Source organism: Quercus lobata, chromosome 11 (assembly GCF_001633185.2).
Source record: "Quercus lobata isolate SW786 chromosome 11, ValleyOak3.0 Primary Assembly, whole genome shotgun sequence".
NCBI classification, from domain to species: Eukaryota; Viridiplantae; Streptophyta; class Magnoliopsida; order Fagales; family Fagaceae; genus Quercus; species Quercus lobata.
Genome location: NC_044914.1, coordinates 28,544,306 through 28,571,085, shown reverse-complemented (window position 1 = coordinate 28,571,085; position 26,780 = coordinate 28,544,306). Strand labels below are relative to the sequence as shown.

At 33.5% G+C, this 26,780-nt stretch overlaps 2 protein-coding genes and 1 pseudogene across 2 annotated transcripts; 2 read left to right on the top strand and 1 right to left on the bottom strand.

Annotated features, from left to right (window-relative positions):
• Positions 1 to 1,494: 1,494 nt before the first annotated feature.
• On the top strand, positions 1,495 to 3,116 carry LOC115969395 (probable xyloglucan endotransglucosylase/hydrolase protein 10). The gene is made up of 4 exons (XM_031089026.1): positions 1,495 to 1,693; positions 1,782 to 1,882; positions 1,967 to 2,160; positions 2,543 to 3,116. The coding sequence occupies exons 1-4, from the start codon at positions 1,507 to 1,509 to the stop codon at positions 2,943 to 2,945; spliced, it is 885 nt and encodes a 294-aa protein (XP_030944886.1). The 5' UTR covers positions 1,495 to 1,506; the 3' UTR covers positions 2,946 to 3,116.
• Positions 3,117 to 6,151: 3,035 nt separating this feature from the next.
• LOC115966671 (probable xyloglucan endotransglucosylase/hydrolase protein 10) lies at positions 6,152 to 7,610 on the top strand. The gene is made up of 4 exons (XM_031085853.1): positions 6,152 to 6,335; positions 6,420 to 6,520; positions 6,612 to 6,808; positions 7,214 to 7,610. Exons 1-4 carry the CDS (start codon positions 6,152 to 6,154, stop codon positions 7,608 to 7,610), a joined length of 879 nt encoding a protein of 292 aa, XP_030941713.1.
• Positions 7,611 to 12,416: 4,806 nt separating this feature from the next.
• Positions 12,417 to 25,968, bottom strand: LOC115966670 (annotated as a pseudogene).
• Between the last annotated feature and the right edge of the window lie 812 nt (positions 25,969 to 26,780).

Here is a 26,780-nt window from a genome sequence, read left to right as displayed (position 1 = left end):
TTTCAGTTTTGCTTGGACTCAACAATATCATTATAGTTCTATTAACTGATGCATGTATGACATTTGCTAATATATTATTTTAAGGAAATTTTGATACTACTTTAATACAAAATATAAAAAGATTTTTTTTTTTTATAAGAAGTTTTTAAAAATATTTCATAAACTAATATTTTTAGGAATTTTGTTAACTTTTTCCTATTATTATAGCTAAAGAATCCAAATTTTTATGCATCATTTAATTAATTAATTTATTTTCTGAAATTTGGATGCATTATTGAATGCCAAAGAAAATAACTTCCCAGCCGGAGCTTCCAAATTATAAAGAACAACAACAGAATATATACGACACGGTTTGCAAGAGTCATGGGCAAGGACCACGAGTTTACTTTTGTGTTAAATTATTTGAGCTTGTCGACGTTTGTGGTGGGGCAGAAATGAACGTAACCAAATTCATAACTAGGAACTAGCCCTACAAAAGAAGGGAAGGAATAAACTTAAAGTCCTCCAATCGAAAGATTACAAAAGGGAAGCTTGAATGACCAAGTTATCCTGAAAAGAAAAGCACAAAAGAAAGCGAAACTCTACTCAGTTTATTACTTTTCTAAACTTTCCGCTAAACCGACAGGTAAAAAGGTTCTTATTGATAAAGCCTAAGAGTATGTCCAAAGCTTGGGATATAATGGCTCTTACAATAATTAAGGGCCAGTTTATTATTATTGTCTAAGCAACATTTTTTAGTGTTTAAACAACATTACACATATTTTTATACCCTTTTTCATTCACATGTATTTTCAAAAAATACAAACAACGTTACTAGAATAACACTACCAAACGGGCCATTGTTTTGATTAAAACCACTATCTATAATTATAAATCTCCTCACGTGAACATAGCATTAATGGAGAGCAAATTTTTGAGACGATTTGATTATGTCTTTTAGCATCTGTTTGGCATCAGTTTATTTTAACTTTTTAATGATTACCTTTTTCTGAAAGTATTACAATATGCTTGTATTAAATTTGATAAGTGATGGTTTAAAAAATTGTATAAAAACAAAATAAACTAAAAGCTAAACAACAAAGTTGGTGTGAATTAAACACTTAATTGGTTGATGGGTAGGGTTAAAGCTAGTGCCTCAATTGCATTTTATATGAATTATGGTAAGTACAAGAGAAGAAAAATATTCTGCATGGTACTTAAAGGAAGTAAGAAAACTTGTACAATTATAATTCGAAAAGCAAAATTAAGCTGACTAAGATATTCTTTGTCATCCAAAATAACTTGATCAACAATGTTTACAATGTTAGTCTCATTGTAATGAGAACACTAACGAGAAGCTAATTATTTAATATGTAACTGCCAAACATTCCTTTGCTTCCCTCTAAAGATATTCTTGCTTAAACAAAAACTTTCCTTTGTTCTATTCACAATTTCACCCCCTCCCCTAAATGCAATACCTATATATAGCTTCTTTTTTGACACTAATTTGATACAAACTCAGAAACCATGAACAATAACCACAAAATTATCGCCCTTATTGGGCTTCTTATGCTCGAAATGGTTCAAAACTCAGTCGCTTCTGTTGTTTCTACAGGGGACTTCAATAAGGATTTCTTTGTTATGTGGTCTCCTAGCCATGTAAACACTTCTTCTGATGGTCAAACAAGAAGCTTGAAGCTTGACCAAGAATCAGGTACCCTGAGAAATACATGTGCATGTTGAACTTGCAATTCCCTCTCAATTTTTTAGCTTCTCATTTTTGTTTATTGAGTTTTGTCCAGGTTCTGGTTTTTCTTCGAACCAGATGTTTCTGTTTGGACAAATTGACATGCAAATCAAACTAGTACCAGGTGATTCGGCTGGCACTGTCGTGGCCTATTATGTATGTGACCTTTTTCTTCTCACATGTTGTGTTCTTCTATTGTATTATTGCTTTTCATGAATGCTTTGGCATTGTGTATTGCAGCTGACATCTGATCAACCTAACCGTGACGAGCTAGATTTTGAGTTCCTTGGCAATGTGGATGGAAAAGCATATATCCTTCAAACAAATGTTTTTGCTGATGGCTTTGACAACCGTGAAGAAAGGATTAATCTATGGTTTGATCCAACAAAGGACTTCCACACGTATTCGATCTTGTGGAACCTTCGCCAAATTGTGTAAGCCAGTTTACAAAGATTCACAATCATGGTTTTGCAGTATTTTCATATTAGAGCTAGCTTCATCTCCTTATTGAAATTTGATGGCAATACCAATACAGAAGCACTTTAATTTTTCTAAAAGACTTAAACTAGTAGAAAACTAATCATTGAAGATATATTTAGTTTTATTGATAATAAATACTAATTTTATCATATATGTGAAAAGTATTTGGAAATTTTAGGTTGGTGTAAATAACATCCGGACAGTACAAGTGAACACAACATGAACTTCTAGTTTTGTTATTGCAAGCTTGAGAATTAATGGTCTTCAATTTGTTACAAAAGGGAAAAAAAGTTGTATCAATTTTGAAGAACCTTTTTTTTTTTTGGTTCCTCGTAGGTTCATGGTGGATTGGATTCCCATAAGAGTGTACAGAAACCATGCAGACAAGGGAGTTGGGTTTCCTAGGTGGCAACCTATGAGCATCAAAGTCAGCCTATGGAATGGTGACAGCTGGGCAACAAATGGTGGCCGCGACAAAATTGATTGGTCCAAGGGCCCCTTCTTAGCTTCATTTGGGAACTACAAGATTGATGCCTGTGTTTGGAAAGGAAATGCAAGATTTTGTAGGGCAGATAGTTCTACCAATTGGTGGAACAAGGAAAGGTATAGTAGCTTAACATCTACGCAGAGAAGGTATTTCAAATGGGTCAGAAAGTACCACTTGATTTATGATTATTGCCAAGATAACCAGAGATTCCAAACCAAACTTCCCAAGGAGTGTTCTCTTCCTAAGTATTGACCAAAAATGAGGCCAAGGCAAAGGCATACTTCTATTTGCAGCCTTTCCTACACGGCTTTTTTCTTGGCTGATTGGCTTCGCTTAGCTACGTGATGAACATACTTCGAGCTTACTTCATGTGGAGAGATTTTCTATTCTTTTACTTTATTTCATTTACTAACTTAATAATCATATATATAATAAGTTTTATAGTTAAGTTCAATTTGTTAAAGTATCTCTATCCTTAGAAGTAAAGCAACCTTTTAGATCGATGTGGCTTGAGGTATATGATCTTAGAAGCTCTAATTGTTCACCGGGTTTGATTAAGAACTTGCAAATTAAAGGATATTTCAAAAGCAAATGATGAGATCTCTAAACTTCTCCTATCATGAGTTAGACTATACAATTTTCACTTCTAATCCATGAATTGTCTTCACCAGCACCCTTAAAGTACTCTCTTTGCACCCCTTTTATGGAGTTTCTAAAAATTTCAATTCAAAATGTCAATATTCAACCCAAAATAAGAAATCTGCAAAGCAAACAAATTTAGTCTCAAAATCAAAATTGCATAGTAAATCATTCTATCTGGAAAATAGCCAAATAATCTAAGGAAACAATAAGACAATAAATTCAATAAATCACAACGTAAAAACTAAGGAAAAACAAAGAGAGAACGATAAATATATATACAAAAATGAATGCTCAAATTATATGGATAGCAAGTAATATGCACATTGTCACAATTATAATAATTCAAGATCTCATGTCCTGTGTCACATCCACAAATTGTTCCCACGAGTAGGGTCATTGAAAAATAAACAATCATCAACCCATTATATCACAACATCTAACCACAGCACCCCAACCTCCACATCACTAATTATATAATCCTTGAAAATACAAGTTTTGACCCCCAATCCCAATTGATTACGCTGTGAGTAATCAATTATATACAAATTATGCTAATTATGTGATCACAAGCTTAATAGTCACAACCACACAAGTACCAAATAGGTAAAGGAAGAAACAATCGATGATACATAAAATTGGTAACAAAGTGAAAAACCAATAGAAAATAACTCCCAAAGAAAATGCACTCGTTGGGCAATGCACCACAAACAAGGAAATCAATTATATTAATTAATAGAAGTTACAATCTAGTTAAAGACACTTATCCTAGACATTACAACTAGTAAATGAACTTACTAACGGGACCCATCATTTTCAGAAGGTCTGATCCCTTTGTATTTGGATCCTTCACAAACGGACCATCAGTGCTTATAACCAGAACCTCTAAGCAAATCCAAGAACCCTCTTTGAAGATTTGATCACCTCAATGATGCACTAGGTTGATAGACTCTGTTTTCAATCTTGATCATCGGTATGGGAGCAACCTCGTTATCAATGTTGTCTTTCTGAACTCATGGATTGAACAAATTAGCTAGGTTTAGAATATTTCTTTGTAAGGTGCATGACTGTAGTCTCTCTAATCCTCATGAATTCAAATTTATAATGTGCTTTATAGATGTTATGCAAGTAAGGTATGAAAACCAAGGCAACCAATTAACTTTAGTTAAAATACTTAGTTTCTGTTCACGATTTTTGATTGATGAAACTACTATTAAATAACGATAAAAAATCCTCTTCTCATCAATTGAGATGCGCTCGAATGTTTTCGAAACCTAATGTTTGATCGATCGATATTCAATCTAAAGGCTGTCAAAACTCTGATAAAATGTCTTCTTTGAGTTACATCATCACACTTTAATCTTGCACATTGTATAACATATTATAGACTAAGGTCTGTTTGGATACAGCTGAAAACTGAAAAACACTGTAGCGAAATAATTTTTAAATGTGTGAATAGTATCGTGGGACCCATTTTTAATGAAAAAGTTGCTGAAAAGTGAAATTTGTGGGTCCGTGAACAGTACACGATGTGCTGTGATTGGTCCAAAAAATTTGAAAAGTCAAAGTTTGCGGCTACTGTTCATTGAACAGTGCATGAACAGTAGCCGCAACACCCAAAACGCGTGAAAAAAAAACAAAAACGTTTTGGAAAAACGCAAACGCAGGATTGGGCAGAAAACGCCCAATCCAAACGCAACCTAAATGATTATTTCATGGAATTTACAAATCTATTATAGGAAAGTAATATGAGATTAGGGACCATAAGCATCAACGAGAATCTATAAAGAGAATCTCAATAATACATATTAGAATTTAACGAGTAGGTTCATGTTCATCAATGAATATAGAAAAAGCAAATGGGATTAGTGTATAAATTCCCACTTACTCCAAGTACACACAACCACTTATACAAAAACCAAACCCGCTTTAATTTGTCTCCAAGGTCCTTAAAACCATTGCAGCACTCAATCTAGAAAATTCAACTTAAAATGTGTGGGTTGATTCGGTAAGGCGCAATAGTTCTCAATGATTCCCGGCAATGCCCAATAGTGTTTGAGGTTAAGGTTAGACATTGCAAGGTTGATTTGGGGTTGGTAACTATATAAGGCCATAAGGTCAAAAAAAAAAAAAAGAGTTTAAAGCCATTTACCTAAGTATCTAAGTTATATTTTAGAAAGGAGAAAAAAAAAAATTCCAAGACTAAAAGTTAATAAAAATCTTAATTTTCATTGAGTGTGTGTTTAGCAAAAATTAAAAAACCAGCTTATTTTTGCTATTATTTATGGGTTTCACTATATTATTTCAGTTAACTTTTACCTTTATCTACAGTACTTTTAACAAAAAATTTTCAATTTCAACAAAATAAGCAGATCCCAAACAAACCTTAAGTATCTAAAAATATAATTAAGATGAAGAATATTTAAATTTATTAGACATTAAATTCTATGGGTTGATGAGATATAATTTTAATTGAGGTGCTACTCTTGTGATTAAGTCCACCATTTATATTGCAGGAAGTGTCCTAACATAATTGCATGCAGGGATGTTCTGGTATCTCCTTTAAAGAGTTACCAAAATTTTCAAGGTTGACTCAAGATATGTTCTTCTAGCCGTTACAACATGAAGTTTGTGCTTATCCAATGATTTAGGTTAACAAAATTAAGTCAATTGTGTGTCTTAAGGGTGGTTTAATTTGACCTTCCTCTCTAAAATTCATATTTGCACTCTCCTCCCACGCATGACCTATATATATAGCTTATCCCACCATATTCTTACCATTCTCATAGCACAATTTATATTAAAAAATCAAAATCACCATGAAGAATTGTCACAGACAAATCCTCTTTATTGCCCTTGTTACCTTAAACTTGATTAAAATTTCAGTTGCAACTCTTTTTTCAGGGAACTATAACCAGGATTTCATTATAGAATATTCCCCTAACCATGTTTATACTTCTCCCAATGGCCGATTTAGAACCTTGTCGCTTGACCATGATTCAGGTACTTGGAAAATATATTAAACACATTGAACTTTCAAATCCTTTCAATGTTTTTCTCTTAATTTCACTCTTGCGTTTCTTCTAGGTTGTGGTTTCACTTCGAAGGTGAAGCTTTTATTTGGACAATTCGACATGCAAATCAAACTAGTACCTGGTCGTTCTGCAGGCACTGTTGTGGCCTTCTATGTAAGCATATATTTTCTTCATCTCCCTTGTTTTCTTCTTGTATTATTGCTTATAAATAATGGTTTTTTTTTGGCAATGCAATGCATTGCAGCTGAAGTCGGGCGATAGTAATAATCGTGACGAAGTAGATTTTGAATTCCTTGGCAATGTAATCGGGAAGCCATATGGTCTGCAAACAAATATTTTTTCTGATGGAAGCGGAAATCGGGAACAGAGGATTCACTTGTGGTTTGATCCAACAAAGGACTTCCATACTTATTCAATCTTGTGGAATATATACCTAATTATGTATGCCACTTTATCGAATATTACCTCAAGTATTGCACTTCATTTATACTTAATCAACTTACGTCAAAAGGTTTTTACCTTTTTCTTCTTCCAAAAAAAAAGATTTTATTTTTTAGTCTTAAACCTCACCAGAAAACTAACAAATGGAAAATTTTTTTTTTTGGGCTAAAATTTCTTATTAGGTGTAGTTATTTCATCAAACCAAGTAATTAATTAATTTTTTTTTTTTAGGAAACCAAGTAATTAAATTAAGTTGTAGAGGGAAAAAAGAAAAACCCTGAAGTTATGAAAGTATGATTGTTGTTCATATGCCTAATATATCTAGCACGTTGCAAGTGACCATTTTTTCCCCTTAGGTTATTATTATTATTATTGGTTTTTTTTACAATTTTTTACCCCTTGTAGGTTCATGGTGGATGGGATCCCCATAAGAGTTTACAGAAACCTTGCAGACAAGGGAGTTCAATATCCTCAGTGGAAGCCTATGAACCTTGTAGCCAGCATTTGGAATGGTGAAGGTTGGGCAACAAGAGGTGGCAAAGACAAAATTGATTGGTCAAAGGCCCCATTCATAGCTTCCTTCAGAAACTACAAGGTCGACGCTTGTTTCTGGAGAGGAAATGCAGGTTTTTGCAGGGCAAATAGCCCTTCTAATTGGTGGAACAATCCAAGATTCAGTCAGCTAAATCCCAGGCAAAGAAAGATGCTCATATGGGTTAGGAAGTACTACATGTATTATGACTACTGTACAGATCATAAAAGATTCCCTTCCCTTCCAAAGGAATGCACCATTGCTCTCTAGAGTAACAAGTGTGCTATACATACGCAACAAATTTTTATATCTTTTTTCATAATTTGTTGAGGTAACAAATTGTGATTGTTAGCCGCAACATCCTTTTTGAAGAGACCATTCTACTAACATAATTATCGTACACCAATCACAAGTTGCTATCTCAATAGTTATGAAAAGTATTGGGAAATCTGTTGTGTATTTAAATTTATTGTTATTTGATGATAATAATAAAAAAAAGGGACAGTTTTTCATCCTCTTTTTATTGTCTTTTGCTAATTTGCTTTAATTTTCATTAAGATTCCATTTATTTCGATAACAAATGTTAATTTTGGAAAACTACTCCTATTTATGTGTTTAGTTGTGACATTGAAAATGAGTTAAAAATAAAATAAAATAAAAAAACCTTTTTTTCTTAGTTGACTTGTATGGAAAATCGTTAATATTTGTTATAAATCCACGTACTTACATGAGAATAAAAAATATAAAAAAAAAAAAAAAAACTTTCATTTACCAAAGCTAAACCCTAAATAGAAAAATATTTTATATTTTTGGGTTATTTTGAGCCTCAAATGTGAAAATAAATCTCAAATTTAGAATATACTTGAAAATTATAGTAAGTGAGCAACTAGTTTGACAAAAAATTCAAATATGGATTAAGTGAATGATAAGTCAAGAGTCAATTAGTAGTAATCAACGAATGGTTTTAAAAACCACCGCGCACTCTTAGTGCGGTGGTCATTCCACAAGTATAAGTGCTTGTGAGTTGTAGGGGCAAAGGCCGGAGTTTAAGTTTTCAAGAAATAGTTTTACACACATATATACTTAGATTAAGTTAGAGTAGAAATTCTATTTTGTATTAAAAAAAATGGTTTTAATTAGAGAGAGAGAGAGATAGAAAAGTTATCATTGAAAGTTTTTTAAGGTTTTTTTTTTTTTTTTTTTTTTTTTTTTTTTTTTTGTGTATATCTTTTATAAGTAATCGTGAGTATGTAACGTTACCAAAAAGGCCGGGGTTCAAATTTTCAAGAAATAGTTTTACACACATATACACTTAGATTAAGTTAGAGTAGAAATTCTATTTTGTATTAAAAAAAATGGTTTTAATTAGAGAGAAGAGAGAGAGATAGAAAGTTATCATTGAAATTTTTTTAAGGTTTTTTTTTTTTTTTTTTTTTTTTGTATATCTTTTATAAGTAATCGTGAGTATGTAACGTTACCAAAAAAAAAAACATTTTCTATTGACTTACTGTTTTTATTGTACCAAACACACCAAAAAAAAAAAAAAAAAAAAAGAAAAAAAAAAAAAGAAAGAAAGAAAGAAGGAAAGAGGCAGAAAACCTTTCTTGTGTAAAGTTTATTTGTAGTGATTTGTTTAGTATGTAAATGGTCAAAAATGTTCTCCTCTCCGTTGTATTGGGCATATTTTTCATTGACAACAAAATATTTTTCCCTTGATTTACAGTTTTTGAAGTAGCAAACCCCTAATGCAGGGTTTTTTTTTTTTTTTACCAAACAAACTCAGATTAAAATCTGTTATTCTTATTGCTTTCGTCTTATTTCTTGAAGTATTCCTATCATTGGTTGTAAAGCAACCTTTTAGTTCAAATGCCTCTCTAAGTTAGCAATATGTGAACTTTATGTTAGTCATGTTCTATTTTCTTCTAAAAAGTAATGTCACCAAAGGTCAAATCCCGAATTAAATAATAGTTTTGATCAAAGTTGTCAATTCTGTTTTGGTTATCATCGTTTTAGTTTGTTTATTAAAATAACTTATTTCAGTATCAATATATTTTGACCTATTGTTTCGAGGTTATTGCTATCTTAATTAATTGCTCAATATGGTATATAACTTCTTCTTTTTTTTTTCTTTTTTTTTTTCTTTTTTTTTCAGTTTTTTAAAAAAATGTGTTGTTGAAAAAAAGTTGCACTTAAACAAAATGCAATTTTAAAAAGTCGAACTTTGAAAAAGTGCAGTTCGAAGCTGAATACCAAAGGGGGACTTGTATATGTGATTTTGATTATTTTTTTACTTAGTTTCAAAGCTGAATACTAACATTTTAGTGCACATCACTCTCTATGTTTGCAACAAGTGAGTTTAGTCATGTTCTAGTTTTCTTAAAAAAGTTGTTCTGACCTGAAATTGCAAATTTAGACCCCCAGCGACTAAACTACCAATTCTTAGCTAATGGATTCAATTAATTTCTTTTTTTTGGAGGAATTAATGGATTCAATTATTAACCAAGGAAATTAACTAGAATCCAATTCAAATCACAAATAAAGTATCGTTTAATTACCAACGAGATAGTCTAGAGCATAATTAAAACACAAACACACTGATAGAGACAAATATTTGTTCAGAAAGTGAAAACCTTATAGAAACATATATCAAGGTGAAAACACTCCAAATTCAAAACCTCAAAAAGCAAATTCACCATAAGAGGTTGTTGCAGTATAGCCCATACTCACATGCTAGGGCGGAGCCAGAAATTTTTGTTTGGGGGTTGAGACTAAATTATCATATATATATTGTGTAGGGCCCTTGGGCCTAGAAGTTCATTATTTATCCATATATTGGGCCTGTGGCCCAAGCCGAGAACGAGGATCTGCCCGAGGAGGAGAAGTTTTTGCCAGAGGAGATTGCGCTAATAAATAAAAGGTGGGGTTTGGTCATAATAGCTCCGGAGAGTGTGCCAAGGATGAAAACTTCCTCAGCCGGACTTGGTCGAGGTCCTGGAAGATGGTTTGACAACAAGGATGACAATCCCTGAAATTCAGTTGGGGCGGACAAGCATTGCAGAGATATAAGATACGGATGAGCCCCAAAATATCTGAGGAGAAAGCTGCTACCTCTGCATTAAATGGACTGCAGCTATCCTCTAGCTACATTAATGTAAAAGTGATACCTAAACAGTGTATTTCAGCCTTACAGCTACTACATGAGGACTTATGAGAAGTGCTGATGGGATAAGTATCAGCCCTAACCATCTAGCATACAGGTGGAAGGTGGAGATGAAAAGGAAGAGGAGTATAAAAGAAGAAAGAGGAAACAAGATTGAAAGATCGAAAAATTGAGAGAAGAGAGATTGTAGCAATCCACAATCAAACTTGTAACGTTATCTAAGAGCATTATATAAGCACCATTGTCCTCGGATTTCGCCGAGGACGTTCTTTCTTCATTTTACAGTTGTCCATTTTTATCTTTTTGTTATCAAGCTTATCTAGCTTGTTGTTTGACCCAACTAAAGCCTAGTTTTCCAACTTATTCTTCTACAAATTTATTGTTTTGGGCTTCTTGGGTCTAAGTTTATTCACGTGTTGGGCTAGGAACTCAAATCGGGTCCTTACATACTAAATTATATAGCAAAATCACTACAAGCAACCAAAATTTTTTTTTAAAATTAAATTCAACCATACTACACAACTATATATGGTAAAAAAATAAATTCAAGATCACTTTTATAATTGAAGGCATTATCAAATTTTACAATAATAAGTAGAAGGTGCACCCACTAATTTAAATTCAACCATATTACACAACTATATATGGTAAAAAATTAACTTTTAAGATCACTTTTGTAATTAATTGAAGGCATTATCAAATTTTACAATAATAATTAGGGGAAAATTATGTGAGTACCATAAATGCATATTCCCTCCTTTCACATGAATTGTAGGTCTCACCATGAATTTAATTAGTGAAACACACAATTATGTGAGAGGAGAGAGTATGCATTTATGGTACTTTGAGAGTACTCAATAATTACCCATAATTAGGAGGTGCAACCACTAATCATCGCACTAATGAATTTTCATATATCAATTTCAAGATTTTCTTCTTCAATTGTTAAAGGCAAAAACAAATTTGTTAGTCTTGCATGGGTTACAAACCTGTTGATATTTATTGACAAACACAAAGCATGGCCAATCAATACTTGCATTAAATATTTAAAAATTTCCAATAAAAAACCTACGATCAAAACTCAACTTCTAAAATATAGATAACTAGGTTGTAACTATTAATTACAAACAAAACTTTATATGGCTAAATGTCACACAAAAGCAAGGGAGTCAATCTCGTACCGGAGGTTATACCGATTTGACCAGTGGAATGATATATTTCGGTACCGGTCAATACCGGTATACTATTTCGGGTTTACCGTTATTTTTTATATTTATATATATATATATATATATATGTGTGTGTGTGTGTGTGTGTGTGTGTGTGTGTGTGTGTGTATTATAATAAATATAAAAGTTTACCATAAAACATTACCTCAATTTAAAACAAATTATTGATGGTTTTAGACTTTAGTATCAATTAAAAGAGAAAAAAAAAATATATATATATATATATATATATATATATATTTATATAATAGAAAGCTTATGGTTTATTGCATACTAAGAAAACAAATAATACTAATAAGTTAATACAAATAAGTTATTATTTGGCCCTTACAAAAATTCAAAAATTACAAAACTTTAAAAAAGAAAAAGAAAAAAAAAGAGGCTTTTTTTTTTTTTATCAGCCGGTATTGCCCGAAATTGGTCAGTATGGCTGATACAGCTAGTATTTAAACCGGTACGAAACGTTGGTGTTTCGATACCAGTATATATACCGGTACGGTATCGACTACCTTGCACGAAAGTCTAAATAAGTTTCACAGGAAATTAATATAAGTAATAAGACACTCACACACACAAACTAAATTATACTTTTTTTTTGAGAAAGAACTAAATTATACTTACGTCTATGACTGACACATAAATTGACAGTATTAATTATGTGCTCCACTTTCACGTTAACCTTATAACTCAGCCCTTTTTTGTTGTGGAGATGACCAAGTTGATGTACTCACATTTCTCTGCCTCCATGTGATCAAGTACAACAGCTTTGAACCTTTAAAACAAGTTGTCCATGGCTTCTTCACCAAACTGGCTTGACAAAATTGGTTCCATCACGGCCCTAATGCTGGTGGCTATCATCGTGGCCCTTCCTTGCTTATCGAGACCAATGTTTACTTTCTTTATATTAGAGTCCCAATCCATTTCCAAAACTTCAAATTTATGCAAAGTGAAAGATTCTTCTTTTGGGCTTTGTAGAGCCTAATTGTGTTTGATTTGGATTATGAGAATAGTGAAATACTTGCAACTTCATGGACATAGGCAAATTGCTGAATCACGTAAATACTGTCTTGTGTGTGATTATTTTTCTTTGGCGTATATTTTTACTCTATTTTGGCATCTCACAGGTCTGGGAATTTTGTATATATTCCCATCAATTGGTATTAGAGCCTAAGGTTAAGTTTGAGTGGGAGCAATGGCAAAGGAAACAGGAAAGACATCTGGAATAACAAAATTTGATGGCACAGACTTTGGATTCTGGAGGATGCAAATCGAGAACTATCTCTATGTGAAGAAGTTGCACTTGCCGCTTTTAGGGGAGAAACCTGCAACTATGAAAGATGATGAATGGACTCTTCTTGACAGACAGGTACTGGGAGTTATTAGATTAACTCTGTCAAGGTCTGTTGCACACAATGTCATGAAGGAGAAGACCACGGCAAATTTGATGAAGGCTTTGTCTGCTATGTATGAAACGCCGTCAGTAAACAACAAGATGCATCTGATGAAAAAACTATTCAATTTGAAGATGGCAGAGAATGCATCAATAGCACAACATCTGAATGAATTTAATACCATCACAAATCAACTATCTCATGTAGAAATTGATTTTGATGATGAGATCCGTGCACTGATCGTTTTGGCTTTGTTGCCAAACAGTTGGGAGGCTATGAGAATGGCAGTGAGCAATTCTACTAGAAAAGAAAAGTTGAAGTATAATGACATACATGATCTAGTTTTGACTGAGGAGATTCGCAAAAGAGATGTAGGTGAAATCTCAGGGTCTAATTCTGCCCTAAACCTTGAGACAAGAGGTAGAGGTAATGACAAAAATTCAAATCAAGGTAGATCAAAATCCATTCCAATCAGAACAGAAGTAAATCTAGATCTAGCCAACAGGTGTAGTGTTGGAACTGTGGCAAAGCTAGCCACTTTAAGAGGCACTGCAAAAGCCCTAAGAAGAAGAATGATGATGATTCTGCCAATGCTGTAACAAATGAGGTACAAGATGCGTTGCTTCTTGTTGTAGGTAGTCCACTTGATTATTGGGTTTTGGACTCAGGAGCTTTGTTTCATACCACTCCGTACCAAGAAATCATATAGAACTATGTTGAAGGTGATTTTGGTAAGGTGTATTTGGCTGATGGAGAAGCCTTGGATATTGTGGGTATGGGAGACGTCCAGATTATATTTCCCAATGGGTCTGTCTTGCAAAAAGTTTGACATATTCCTGACCTAAGAAAGAATTTGATTTCTGTAGGACAACTTGATGATGAAGGGCATGCAATACTATTTATTGGTGGTGCCTGGAAGCTTACAAGGGGAGCCATGGTATTGGCTCATGGAAGGAAAACTGATACTCTGTATATGACTTTAAGTCTAAGGGACACAATTGCAATTGCTGAAGCAAGTATTGATGCAAGTCTATGGCACCGCAGATTCGGTCACATGAGTGAGAAAGGAATGAAGATGCTACTGTCAAAAGGGAAACTACCAGAATTGAAGTCTATTAATTTTGACATATGTGAAAGCTGCATCTTAGGAAATCAGAAAATGGTGAGGTTCTTGAAAACTGGCAAGACACTGAAGGTTGAAAAATTGGAGTTAGTACACACTGATTTATAGGGGCCATCTCCAGTTACATCCCTTGGAGGTTCAAGGTTGTTAGGTTTTAGACTTCTGTAAACTAGATTGTTTAATCTAATTAATTAACCAAGTGAATACTTAGGTTTATTATTTAGATCTAGGTTAAAACAAAACAATCATATCATAGCGGAAAAGTAAATCACACAATGATATGATGACTTAGGAAAACCAAACCGATAAAAAACCTGATAAAAATTTAACCTAGCTATCCTCAAGGTAAAAAGCAAATCCAATATAGAGAATCGAAGTTTACAATAAGACTTAGACCACTAACATCCTATTGCTACCGTACGTAGAACTTATTGACACGACCACGTGCAAGCTCTGAATCTACGGACTCCTTCTCTATTAGGCATTTGCAACACAAGTACCCACACTTATGATAAAAAAATACAAACTCTCCTGTTTATGACTCCAAAACCACCCTTGAAGATTTAGATCATCAACACCTTTATTGACTAGAGAAGGCAACATCTTTTACAACACCGGATATTGAGATTCTTCAAGGAATAACATTGGTAGAAGACACGAGAGAGCTTTTTGGGTATAAAACCCTAGATACAAAAGAGACACAAGATGCACTTTAATCTCTCTAAAAAAACTCTTATAAAAACGTGCGTAGGGTTTCGTTTATATACTAGGAGAAGTAGATCTGAAAATTCTGCAGATTCGTATTTTGATCGATCGAGCCTATTCTTCGATTGATTAAACTAGGAAAATTTTGAATTCTCTTTTATGCAGTTTGCTTGTTCTTGGATCTTGACTTGTATCACCTTGAGCATTGTCTAATATTACCTCTAGACTCTAAGATTTATATCTAGACAAGTTTGTGTTCATGATTTGCCAATTGTACTAAATTTTAGAATCTAACAAAGGTACTACATTACTTTCATTGATGACTCAAGCAGAAAGGTATGAGTTTATTTTTTGAAAAATAAATCTGATGTATTTGATACTTTTAAGAAGTGGAAGGCCATAGTTGAGACAGAAATAAATTTGAAAGTAAAATGTCTGAGGTCAGACAATGGAAGCAAGTACATAGATGGAGGGTTCAATGAATATTGTGTTGCACATGAAATTAGGATGGAGAAGACCATTCTTGGGACATCATAGCAGAATGGAGTGGCTAAGCGCATGAATAGAACTCTCAATGAGCGTGCTAGGAGTATAAGGTTACATTCTGGATTACCAAAAACTTTTTGGGCTGATGCTGTTAATACTGCATCTTACCTAATAAATCGAGGACCATCAATTCCCATGGAGTTTAGAATTCCTGAAGAGATTTGGAGTGGTAAATTTTTCCCATTTAAAAGTTTTTGATTGTATTTCTTATGTTCATATTGATTCTGATGCTTAAAGTAAACTTGATGCAAAGTCTAAAAGTTGTTTTTTTTATTGGCTATGGTGTTGAGAAATTTGGCTATTGGTTTTGGGATGAACAAAACAGAAAAATCATCAGAAGTAGAAATGTAATATTTAATGAATAGGTTATGTATAAGGACAGATCAACTGTAGTACCGAATGTTACAGAGATAGATCAAAAGAAATATGAGTTTGTCAACTTAGATGAATTGACTGAAAATACTATCTAGAAAAGGGGTGAAGAAGATAAGGAGAATGTAAATTCACAAATAGATCAAAGTACACCTGTAGCTGAAGTTCATAAATCTTCCAGGATCATTAGACCTCCACAGTGTTATTCACCCGCTTTAAATTATCTCTTATTGATTGATGGTGGTGAGCCAAAGTGTTATCATAAAGCCTTGCGAGATAAAAATTCAAACAAGTAGGAGTTAGCCATGAAGGATGAGATGGATTCTTTGTTGGGGAATCAGACATGGGAATTGACTGAATTGCCAAAAGGAAAGAAGGCTTTGAACAACAAGTGGGTATAAAGAATAAAGAATGAGCATGATAGTAGCAAACGCTACAAGGTCAAATTAGTTGTCAAAGGGTTCCAGCAGAAGAAGGCATTGACTACTCAGAAATATTTTCTCCAATTGTGAAGATGTCAACAATCAGACTGCAACTGGGAATGGTGGTTATAGAAGATCTACATCTTGAGCAATTAGATACGAAGACAGCATTCCTTCATGGTGACTTGGAGGAAGACATTTACATGAGTCGGCCAGAAGGGTTTATTGTTCAGGGACAAGAGAGTCTGGTCTGCAAACTAAGAAAGAGCTTGTATGGCCTAAAACAAGCTCCAAGACAATGGTACAAGAAATTTGATAGTTTTATGAATAGAACTGGGTTCAAGAAATGTAAAGTTGATCACTGTTGCTATGTTAAGTTCTTTGATAATTCTTATATCATTTTACTGTTGTATGTGGATGATATGCTCATTGCAGGGTCTAGCATTGAGGAGATTAATAATCTGAATGAGCAATTGTCAAAATAGTTTGTAATGAAGGATTTGGGAGCTACAAAACAAATCCTCGGTATGAGAATCATTAAATACAAGGCTAATGGTACGTTGAAGCTTTCACAAGTAGAATATTTGAAGAAGATTCTCAGCAAGTGCAACTTGAATGAAACTAAACCAGTGAGCACACCCTTGGGTAGTCATTTCAGACTAAGTAAAGAACAGTCACCAAAGACAAAAGAAGAAATGTATCATATGAGTAAGGTGCCCTATGCCTCAACTATTGGCAGCTTGATATATGCTATGGTGTGTACAAGGCCAGACATTGCACATGAAGTGGGAGTTGTTAGAAGATACATGAGTAGGCCAGGAAAGCAACATTGGGAGGTAGTCAAGTGGATTCTGAGGTATCTGAGAGACTCAACAGATACATGTCTTTGCTTCACAAGTGCAAGTTTGAAACTGTAAGGTTATGTAGATGCTGATTTAGCAGGTGATATTGATAGTAGAAAGAGTACTACTAGGTTTGTATTCACTCTGAGTGGTACAACTATATTTTGGGCTTTAAATCTACGAAAGACTGTTGCTTTGTCTACTACAAAAGCTAAGTATATTGTAACAACTGAAGCTGGAAAGGAGATGATTTGGTTACATAGCTTCTTGGATGAATTGGATAAGAAGCAGGAGTTGGGCATTCTACACATTAATAGTCAGAGTGTAATTTTTCTTACTAAAAATTCGACTTTTCATTCAAAGTTGAAGCATATACAAATGAGATACCACTTTATCCGTTACCTTGTTGAAGATAAACTGGTAATACTTGAGAAGATTAGTGGATCTAAGAACTCGTTACTCACAGGTCTGGGAATTTCATACATATTCCCATCACCTTCAATCTTGATTACCTTCTTTACTTCCTCCAACGTAGGTGCATAGCACGGTAAATTGAAGTTGTCTAATTTTTCTATTTCTATTAAACCCTAAAATTAATTAAAAATTAGCGTATGATTGTCTTATATATATAATTCCAAGTACCAATAGATGTTGATAACTTGAATTATTAGCAAGAATATCTCACTTATACTTGGTATAGAGAAAAAGAAAACCATTTAAAGGATCTCTTGTATGTAGGCAGTAGGCTTGTCCTACTTTGCTAATAAGGTGGGTGAGCCTTTTAAGACCAAGGTTGTTAAACCCGGACCGGACCGTACGGTCCGACCGGAAAACCTGGGAACCGTTCAATTTCACGGTCCATTTAAGGTAAGGAACCGTTCCATGCAAAAAAAGCATGAACCTGTTTGAACCGCGGTCCGACCGTACGGTTCTGTGAACCGTGGGCAGTTCAAACGGTTTGAACGGTTGCATTACTTCTGCCTTAAAACGACGTCGTTCCAGCCTTTTTTTTTTTTCCCTCCTATACGGCGTCGTTCAACCTTTTTTTTTTTTAACCCTCTCTCAAGAACACTCCAAAACCCTCACTCTCTCAATCACACGAAACCCTCACTTCTCTCATTCACTCTCTCGTCTCTGCCTCTATCCCTCGTCGCCGTCGTTCCACCATAAATCCTACCGCCGTTCCACCCTTCTTTTGGCTCAGCCCAGATCGCCGTCATTCCACCCTAAATCCTACCGCCGTTCCACCCTTGTTCCACCACCGTTCTGGCTCAGCCCAGATCGCCGTCGTTCCACCTTTGTTCTATCTCAAAGTCTCAATCACTCTCTCGCCGTCGCAGCTCAGCCCAGATCATAGTCAGCCCATATCGCAGCTCACTCACTCACACTCATCTCTGCCTCTCTCCCTCATTGCCGTCGCAGCTCACTCTGTGCCTTGTCGTCGTCGCCGTCGTTTGGTACTTTATTACCCCTAATCTGTTTTTTCTTTGTTAATTTTTGCAAGTTGATTATGGATGATTTAGGTCAATTGAAAATGTGGATGATTGTGGATGATGATTGTTTATTTTTTCTTTTGCTGAAAGCATTGTTGATTTGGAAGATATGGTTTATTTTGAACAACAAACTTGACCATATCGTGTATGAATGGACTTGAGATGACCCAAGTGCTAATTTGCAATAAGGTGTCATTCTGAAAATTTAAGCAATCAAAGTTCAAACACGTCATATGCATAGTTATTTAAATTACCTACTGAAAATTTAATATAATCATTGATGTAAGTGAATACACTACTAGCAATTGGATGATTGGCTTCCACGATGATTGGCTGTAATATAAATATATATAAATCTCTGTTTTCAGATTTGGATGATTGGCTTCCATGATGAGTGGCTGTAATATATTTATTTTTATTTTTTTGCTGGTGTATATGATTCACTTGATTGATCAATTATGCATATATAGCCAATTTCATACTGAACAGAACTACCTCAGCATTCTGGAACCTCTCTATATTTCCATAGTGGCATTCCTTTCCTATCCCCATTTTGCTGTCATAGTTTGTGATGTTGTAGCTGTAGAATAATGGCATAGCATCCTATGTGTTATCTGCTGCTTGAAGGCAGTGGTTTTACCTTTTACAATATTTTAGGCCCTACAAAATAACATTAATATTTTTTAGGTGCTTGAAGTTTATGATTCTCTCTATATCAGCACCTATAGATCAATTTGTGATTCTTTGGCTCTATGACTTTGTGTATATTAGTTTGTTAATTTGAATTTGTGTATGAAGTTGTGATTCTTTGACTATTTGTATTTCAAAAATTGATGGGTCTATGCGTGTTTGATTGGTTGTTTAGTCTTTTAGATTAAAATGGAAACAAAGACCGGGTCTACTCCATCACATGAAGTTGATTCCAATGTAATGGAGTCTAGCTCTAGAGTAAGGGAAAAGGTTGATCCGGCTTGGGAACATTTTAGCCTTGGGGCGGATGAGAAGGGATGAAATACTTTCACATGTATGTATTATAGGCAAACATATAAAGGTGGGGGTATTAATAGGATGAAAAAAAAACCTTGCGGGGATAAAAGGTGATATTGGATCATGTAAAAAGGTTTCTCATGATGTGAGATACCAAATGTTGGAATATGTGAAGGAGTTTGAGTTGAAGAAAAAAGCTGAAAAACAGCGTCAAGAAGAAATGTTTAGTGTGCCTTCCACAAATAGTGATATACAAGAAGATGAAGATGTTCAAGAGGTGTATAGTAGTGGGTTGCCTAAAAAACTTGTTTTAGGTAAAAGAAAGGGTACAAATCCGGTGGATAATTATTTTGCTCCAAGAACTACTCCAGGAGCTTAACCTGGTCTTAAAAGTGTGTTCCAAAGTAAAGAAAGGGTGAGGCAAGCTGATATGGCTATTGCAAGGTTTTTGTATGACAATTGCATACCTTTTAATGTAGTCAATTCAGTGTACTACCAAAAGATGATTGATGCCGTAGCTGCTGCTGGTCCTGGCTACAAAGGTCCATCTTATCATGCTGTATGGGTCCCTTTGTTGAGGGATCAAAAGAAAGAAGTTCAGTTGTTGGTTGAGTCACAATGTAGGCATTGGGCAGAAGTTGGATGTACACTTATGGCTAATGGTTGGACAGATACTAGACATAGGTCATTGATTAATTTCCTTGTTTATTGTCCTAGGGGAATGGTATTTATAAAATCAGTTGATGCCTCAGATATTGTGAAGAGTACTAGAAACTTATATAAACTATTTGATGAAGTAGTTACATGGGTTGGTCCAAAAAACATAGTTCACATGGTTACCGACAATGCTTCCAATTATGTATCTGCTGGTAAATTGTTGTGTGAAAAGTATAAAACCATTAGTTGGTCTCCTTGCGCAGCACATTGCCTGAATCTTGTGTTGCAGGATATGAGAGACATGCCTCATGTGGAGAGACTTAAAAAACGTGCATCCAAAGTTACAGTTTTTATTTATAATCATGTAGCTTTGATTGCTTGGTTGAGGAAGAGACCTGGTTGGACAGATATTGTACGTGTAGGAGCAACAAGATTTGCTACTACTTTTCTTTCATTTGAAAGTCTTCATGTGCATAAGCATGACTTGCAAGCCTTAGTGACTAGCAAGTTCTTTATGGACAATAGATTGGCAAGAGAGTCAAAGGCAAAAGAAGTAGTTTCTATCATTTTAGATAATTCTTTTTGGGATGATATTAATGTTCTTGTCAAGATTTCATCGCCGCTCATTCGTTTGTTACGGATTGTTGATTCTGATCAAATGCCTACAATAGGATATGTGTATGAGGGCATGCATAGAGCACGGTTGGGAATCAAGAAGATCTTCCGAATGAAGAAGCACTTGTACAAGCCATACACCTCAATTATAAAAAACCGTTGGGACAAACATTTGCGTAAAGATCTTCATGCTGCTGCATATTGGTTAAATCCCGCTTTTCAATATGATGACGAGAATTTTTGCCGGAAACCAGCAGTACATATGGCTGTTTTGGACTATATTGGGACAAAATATGATGGTGACAAAGAGAAGGTAATTAAGGAAACCCAATATTTTCGAGACCGTATTGGGAGCTTTGATAGAGATCTTGCATTGTCAACAAGCACAACCACTCATCCAGGTGAGAAGCAATTAGTTTACTTTAATACCATATGTTTATTTAACGATATAGTGTGCATTCAAGTAATGTAGTTGGGAATCTAATTACTTTAATACTATATGTTGAGAATCTAGTCTTGGACTATATGTTTATGTTAATTAATATTAGATTATGTTGTGTTATGAAAATTAGATGAATGGTGGAAGTTGTGGGGTGCTGATGCTCCAAACTTGCAAAAATTGGCAATTAGAATCCTTAGCCAAACTTCCGCTTCTTCTGGATGTGAGCGTTGTTGGAGTTTATTTGATCAAATACACTCTAAGAGGAGAAATAGATTGGAGCATCAAAGGCTCAATGATCTTGTGTTTGTTCATCATAACTTGCGATTGAAACATAGGTAACTAAATGCTATATCTTGTCATTATATTAATTTTTAAAAAGTCATTCATATAATGTAATTGTTAGTTACTAATTATGTTCAAATTCCAATAATGAGCATGACATTTTATGATGCAGGCTTTACAACAAAAAGTTTAATTTTGACCCCATTGATTATGCAAGTATCGACAAAACTGATTTTTGGGTATTTGTGGAAGAGGAAGACCCATATCTTAATTATGAAGAGTTGGAGAATGCAATTTATGAAGAGGGTGCATATCCAGCAAGTGTAGGGCCTTCTTCTAATATTGAAGGTTAGTTTATATGTAAAAAAATATAATAACCTATATTGATTTTTCTTTTATTTTTTTAAGCTTGTGTAAACATTATTATGATTTTTCTTTTTATTTTGTTCAACCTTGTGTATAGAATCTGTAGATGATAGCAGTGAGGTTGAAGGAATTGATTTGGGAACATTTGGACAACCTATTGGCCCTCCTCCTGGATTTCCAGGGAATGATGATGAGCATGATGATTTGGACATTGATGATTTATGATTTATGATAATTATGTTTGAACTTTGAAGTTATATTTTGTATTTTAGAGATAATTTCTATGTCTTTTTGTAAGAAGGTTGGAAAACATTTCTATGTATTCTGTTTGTGTACTGTAACATTTTAGAGATAATTTCTATGTATTTTATATTTTGTATTATGTTTGTGTACTATAACTTGGAAAACATTATTATGAGAAACAAGGTTGTACACAATGTGTAGTTGTATTATGAGAATTTTTCTTGGTTGATTTCCTATGGTGTTTGGCTAAGAATTTCGTGTCCTATGTTATGTTTGCAATGAGGTTTTAATTGAATTTTTCTAGGTTCATTTTGGGTGATTGGTTGTGAAAATTCTGGGTTCATAGGGGCTGTTTTTGGTGATATATTCAGTGGGTTTTGCTGGGATTTTGGTTGTGAATTTTTCTGGGTTTATGGGGGCTGTTTTTGGTGATTGTTGTGAAAATTCTGGGTTCATGGGGGCTGTTTTGGGTGATTGATTGTGAAAATTCTAGGTTCATGGGGGCTGTTTTGGGTGATTGGTTGTGAAAGTTCTGGGTTCATGGGGGCTGTTTTTGGTGATATATTTAGTGGGTTTTGCTGGGATTTTGGTTGTGAATTTTTCTGGGTTCGTGGGGGCTGTTTTTGGTGATTGTTGTGAATTTTTCTGGGTTCATGGGGGCTGTTTTTGGTGATATATTCAGTGGGTTTTGCTAGGATTTTGGTTGTGAATTTTTCTGGGTTCATGGGGGCTGTTTTTGGTGATATATTCAGTGGGTTTTGCTGGGATTTTGGTTGTGAAATTTCTTGGGACTGGTTGGGATTTACAGAGGGATTTGGTTGGTTTTTTTGGGCTTTTTAAGGGTGTTTCATGAGGGTTCTTATGGTTAGTTTTGGAGTTGTTTTTCTGTTTCAAAAGGTATTGTGAGAATTTTTCTTGGTGTAGTTAATTATGGAAATATTAGTTGCAAAATTTATGCTATAAATGCTGCTTTACTATTTAGTGAAAGTTTCAACAATCATTAACTAAAAGACTCTGCACAGATACTTGGAAGTGGCTTTAAGTTTTCTAAATAAAAGTTTGTATACTTGTGGATGTAGGTTTTTATTATTAAAAGTTTTTTTTTTAATAATATTTTAAACTTTAAGTTAAGCATTGTTTACACTGTTGGCAAACTGCAGCCTATTGAAACTCTGAACTCCCACTTATATTTTTAAGTGCTGTTTGAGGATTGCATTTTTTAAGAATAATGATTTCTCTCTTTTCTTAATTTATTTTCTCACATACTTGTAATTTGTAAATGTAGGCTTGACAAAATTATAACAATGTTCATTTGGATTGCACAACACAACTGAAATATAGGGGAATGTGAACAACATTTTCATTTTCTAAATGAATTAGACTATTCTAGTTAATTTATTTATTTATTTATTAATTTAATGTTTTTATATATATTTAAAATAATTATTAAATTAATTATGACGTCATCACGGTTCGACCCCGGTTCGACCTCGGTTCGACCTCAAAACCATTGAACCTCTCCCTTTTACGGTTCAATGAACGGTCCGGGTCTGAAAACCTTGTTTAAGACAGACATTAAGCCTTATATATATATATATATATATATTTTTTTTTTTTTTAACTGAAAAATATAGTAAAATAAAATGGTATGGGAGAGTAGGATCTCAAGAAAGACATACCCAATAGGATTAAATTTGTTGCACATATGTTATTTCACATAATTTTACATACATAAAAAAACAACTAAAATTGTTATTTTTTTGTGTGTGTAAAACTATGTAATTAAAATAACTTGTGTGTAATAAATACTACTCTACCAGATAACTAGCTCATAAACAAATAAGTAATATAACATTAGATAGAATAAGTTTTACAACATATGAGTTGACAAATTTTTATAAGTATTTATCTCAACTTATCACTTTTATCAATTATTTATTTATAAATAATAACTTGTCGGTTGTGAAATTTTGTTGTAACTCTTCAACTTAAGTTAAGAAAATGGAGTAAACAAACACCATCTTGGTTCAACATAAGCAAATGGAGGTCAAAGACAGATAGACAAGTGGGTCTCATAGGAGAAGGTATCTGGTATCAAATGATACCATGTTAGCACTTTAGCGGTATCAAAATCTAATAAGTGTAAAACACGCTAACAAAAAAATAATTACCACACTAACAAATGAAAGACATGTGTTAGTGGGTAATTATTTTTGAATATATGTCTCTCGTTTATTGAATTTTGATATAGATGATGTGATATTATTTGATACAAAATACTTTTTCACCTCATAGACATAGCTTATAATTGGCTCATATTTATCTCTATTTTCTGTATATCACATTGGTGTTTGCGTGTATATATATATATATATATATATATATATATTTATTGGATTTCAAGTGTGCTACAATTTTTACATCAATCTCTATATATTTTAAAATTAGCAGGACAATTTGTAATACTATATAGCAATTTGTGTAATATTTCTAACATCACTTAATTTTTAGGATAAATTAATTTCTACTAAAAAACTTAAAGTTTTAGCACTTTTAGGTGTGTTTCATTTAAACCTTAAACTTTTAAAATATTTTATTTAAAACTCAAAATTTCTAAAAAAGTTAGATTTAAATATTCAATCACATTTTTTAAACCCGTTACATATTACAAAATTAGATTACTTATTTAAATGAAATTTATTTCAAACTTTAAATTTTAGAGAAACTTTACCCAAAAACTCTAAAATTTATATAAAACTATCTGAAATTGTAAGGTTTAAATGAAATATTTTTAGAAACTTTAAATTGTTTAGATATTTCACTTTAAAACTTTAAGGTTTAAATGAAACATGCTCAAAACTTTAAGCTTTAAAATTTAAGTTAATACCCTAATTTTTATTATGAAAAGAGAAGATTATTTATCTATATGGTGTGGTACAAATTACAATCACAGTTATTTGTTATATTAGTTTGTAAAATTTTTATAGTAATATCTTTCTGTGTTTTTCTAGCTAATTATAAATATTTTTAGCTCATATCTCTCTCATGAATTTAGACACTTCCTCACCTCCAATACCATGTCATTGAGTTTTAGTCCAACAACTTCCCAAATGCTCAGAGGATCATCGCTTTTAATGCTTCCCAAAGTTGTGAGGACCATACGACCACCTGGGACCAACTCCTCTGCTCGACACTTGAGAAACATTGTGAAGTCCTTTTCAAACTGTTTTAAGTATGCATCAAACACGGCAGGAGGGCTTGTCTTTGCAATGCATATGTTCCCTTTGTTCAGGGCTTCCCCAGTCTCATTAACCAATTGTTTTGGTACCTATATGTTTCTCATTGTCGTATACATATACATGTTACTCTATGAATCTCTCATAAGAAGTCCTATCATACTATTATGTTCAAAGACAACATTGATTAAGTAGTTTAGTAACTAAACTGAATCATAAAAATTGAAGCCAATGAAATTTATAAATAAGCATCACTAATAATGTGGAAGTGCCTATATTGTGTAAGTGCCTATATTTGTGGAACAATATCCTAGGGATAATATAACAGCGGCAAAATCTGTCACACACAATTTGTTGAAATAAATAGAATCTGTAATTCACAAGTGGCTTCCTATCTAGGTGTCAAAGAAAGAAGCAATAGAAAACTAGCTGTCAAAGAGATAGCAGCAAATGAAGTTGAAGTTAACATTCATGTAGACACCTCACGGTCGGTTGTCATTCCAGAAGCAATTTCCATCAAAGTTGTGTAGTACTCTAGCCAACTCAATACGTTCAAACCCTCTAGATTTCCTAAGATACTCCACTAGTAGATTTCTTTAAATTCTAACCACTTTTTTATGATTTAAAAATATAGATTTTGTCATATAAGTATTCCACTAACAATACTCTTAAAATAATAAAATAATGTTGCAAACAAAACAATTCAGAGTATTGTTAGTGAAATACTGACATGGCAGAATCTAGACCCTTATATTATAAAAGAATGGTTAAGATTTAAAGAAATCTACCGATGGAGTATCCTAGGAAATTTAGAGGATCTAAATCCCTATAAACAGATGTTATGTGTAATAATGAAAGTAATGTAACAAGAAAATTGCAATGAAACTGAATTAAATTAAAGAACCGAAACACTAAATTTTCTTCCTAAACACTAAATTCTCTTCCTAGAAACATAATCAAAACACTTTGTAAACAACCCTCCCGGCCCTAATTCAAAATATTGCATTGAGCCCATGTCTTACCGGAAAATTATTGTGTACTACTGGAATATTATAAATGTGTACTCCCTCTTCTCACATGAATGGTGGATCCTACTAATTAAATTAATGGTGGGACCCACCATTTATGTGAGAGGGGGGAGTACAATTTATGGTACTACGGGAGTAACTAATAATTTTCCTGTCTTACCTTTATCTATTTGTTTGTTTGTTTTTTTTCATCATTCCATCAATACTTGCTTTCCAATTCGTCTCTTCCCATTTCAGCCCAGGCCTTTGGAAACATTATTGTGTGTAAATGTTTCAAGATATTAATTAATTCGTAACTTGA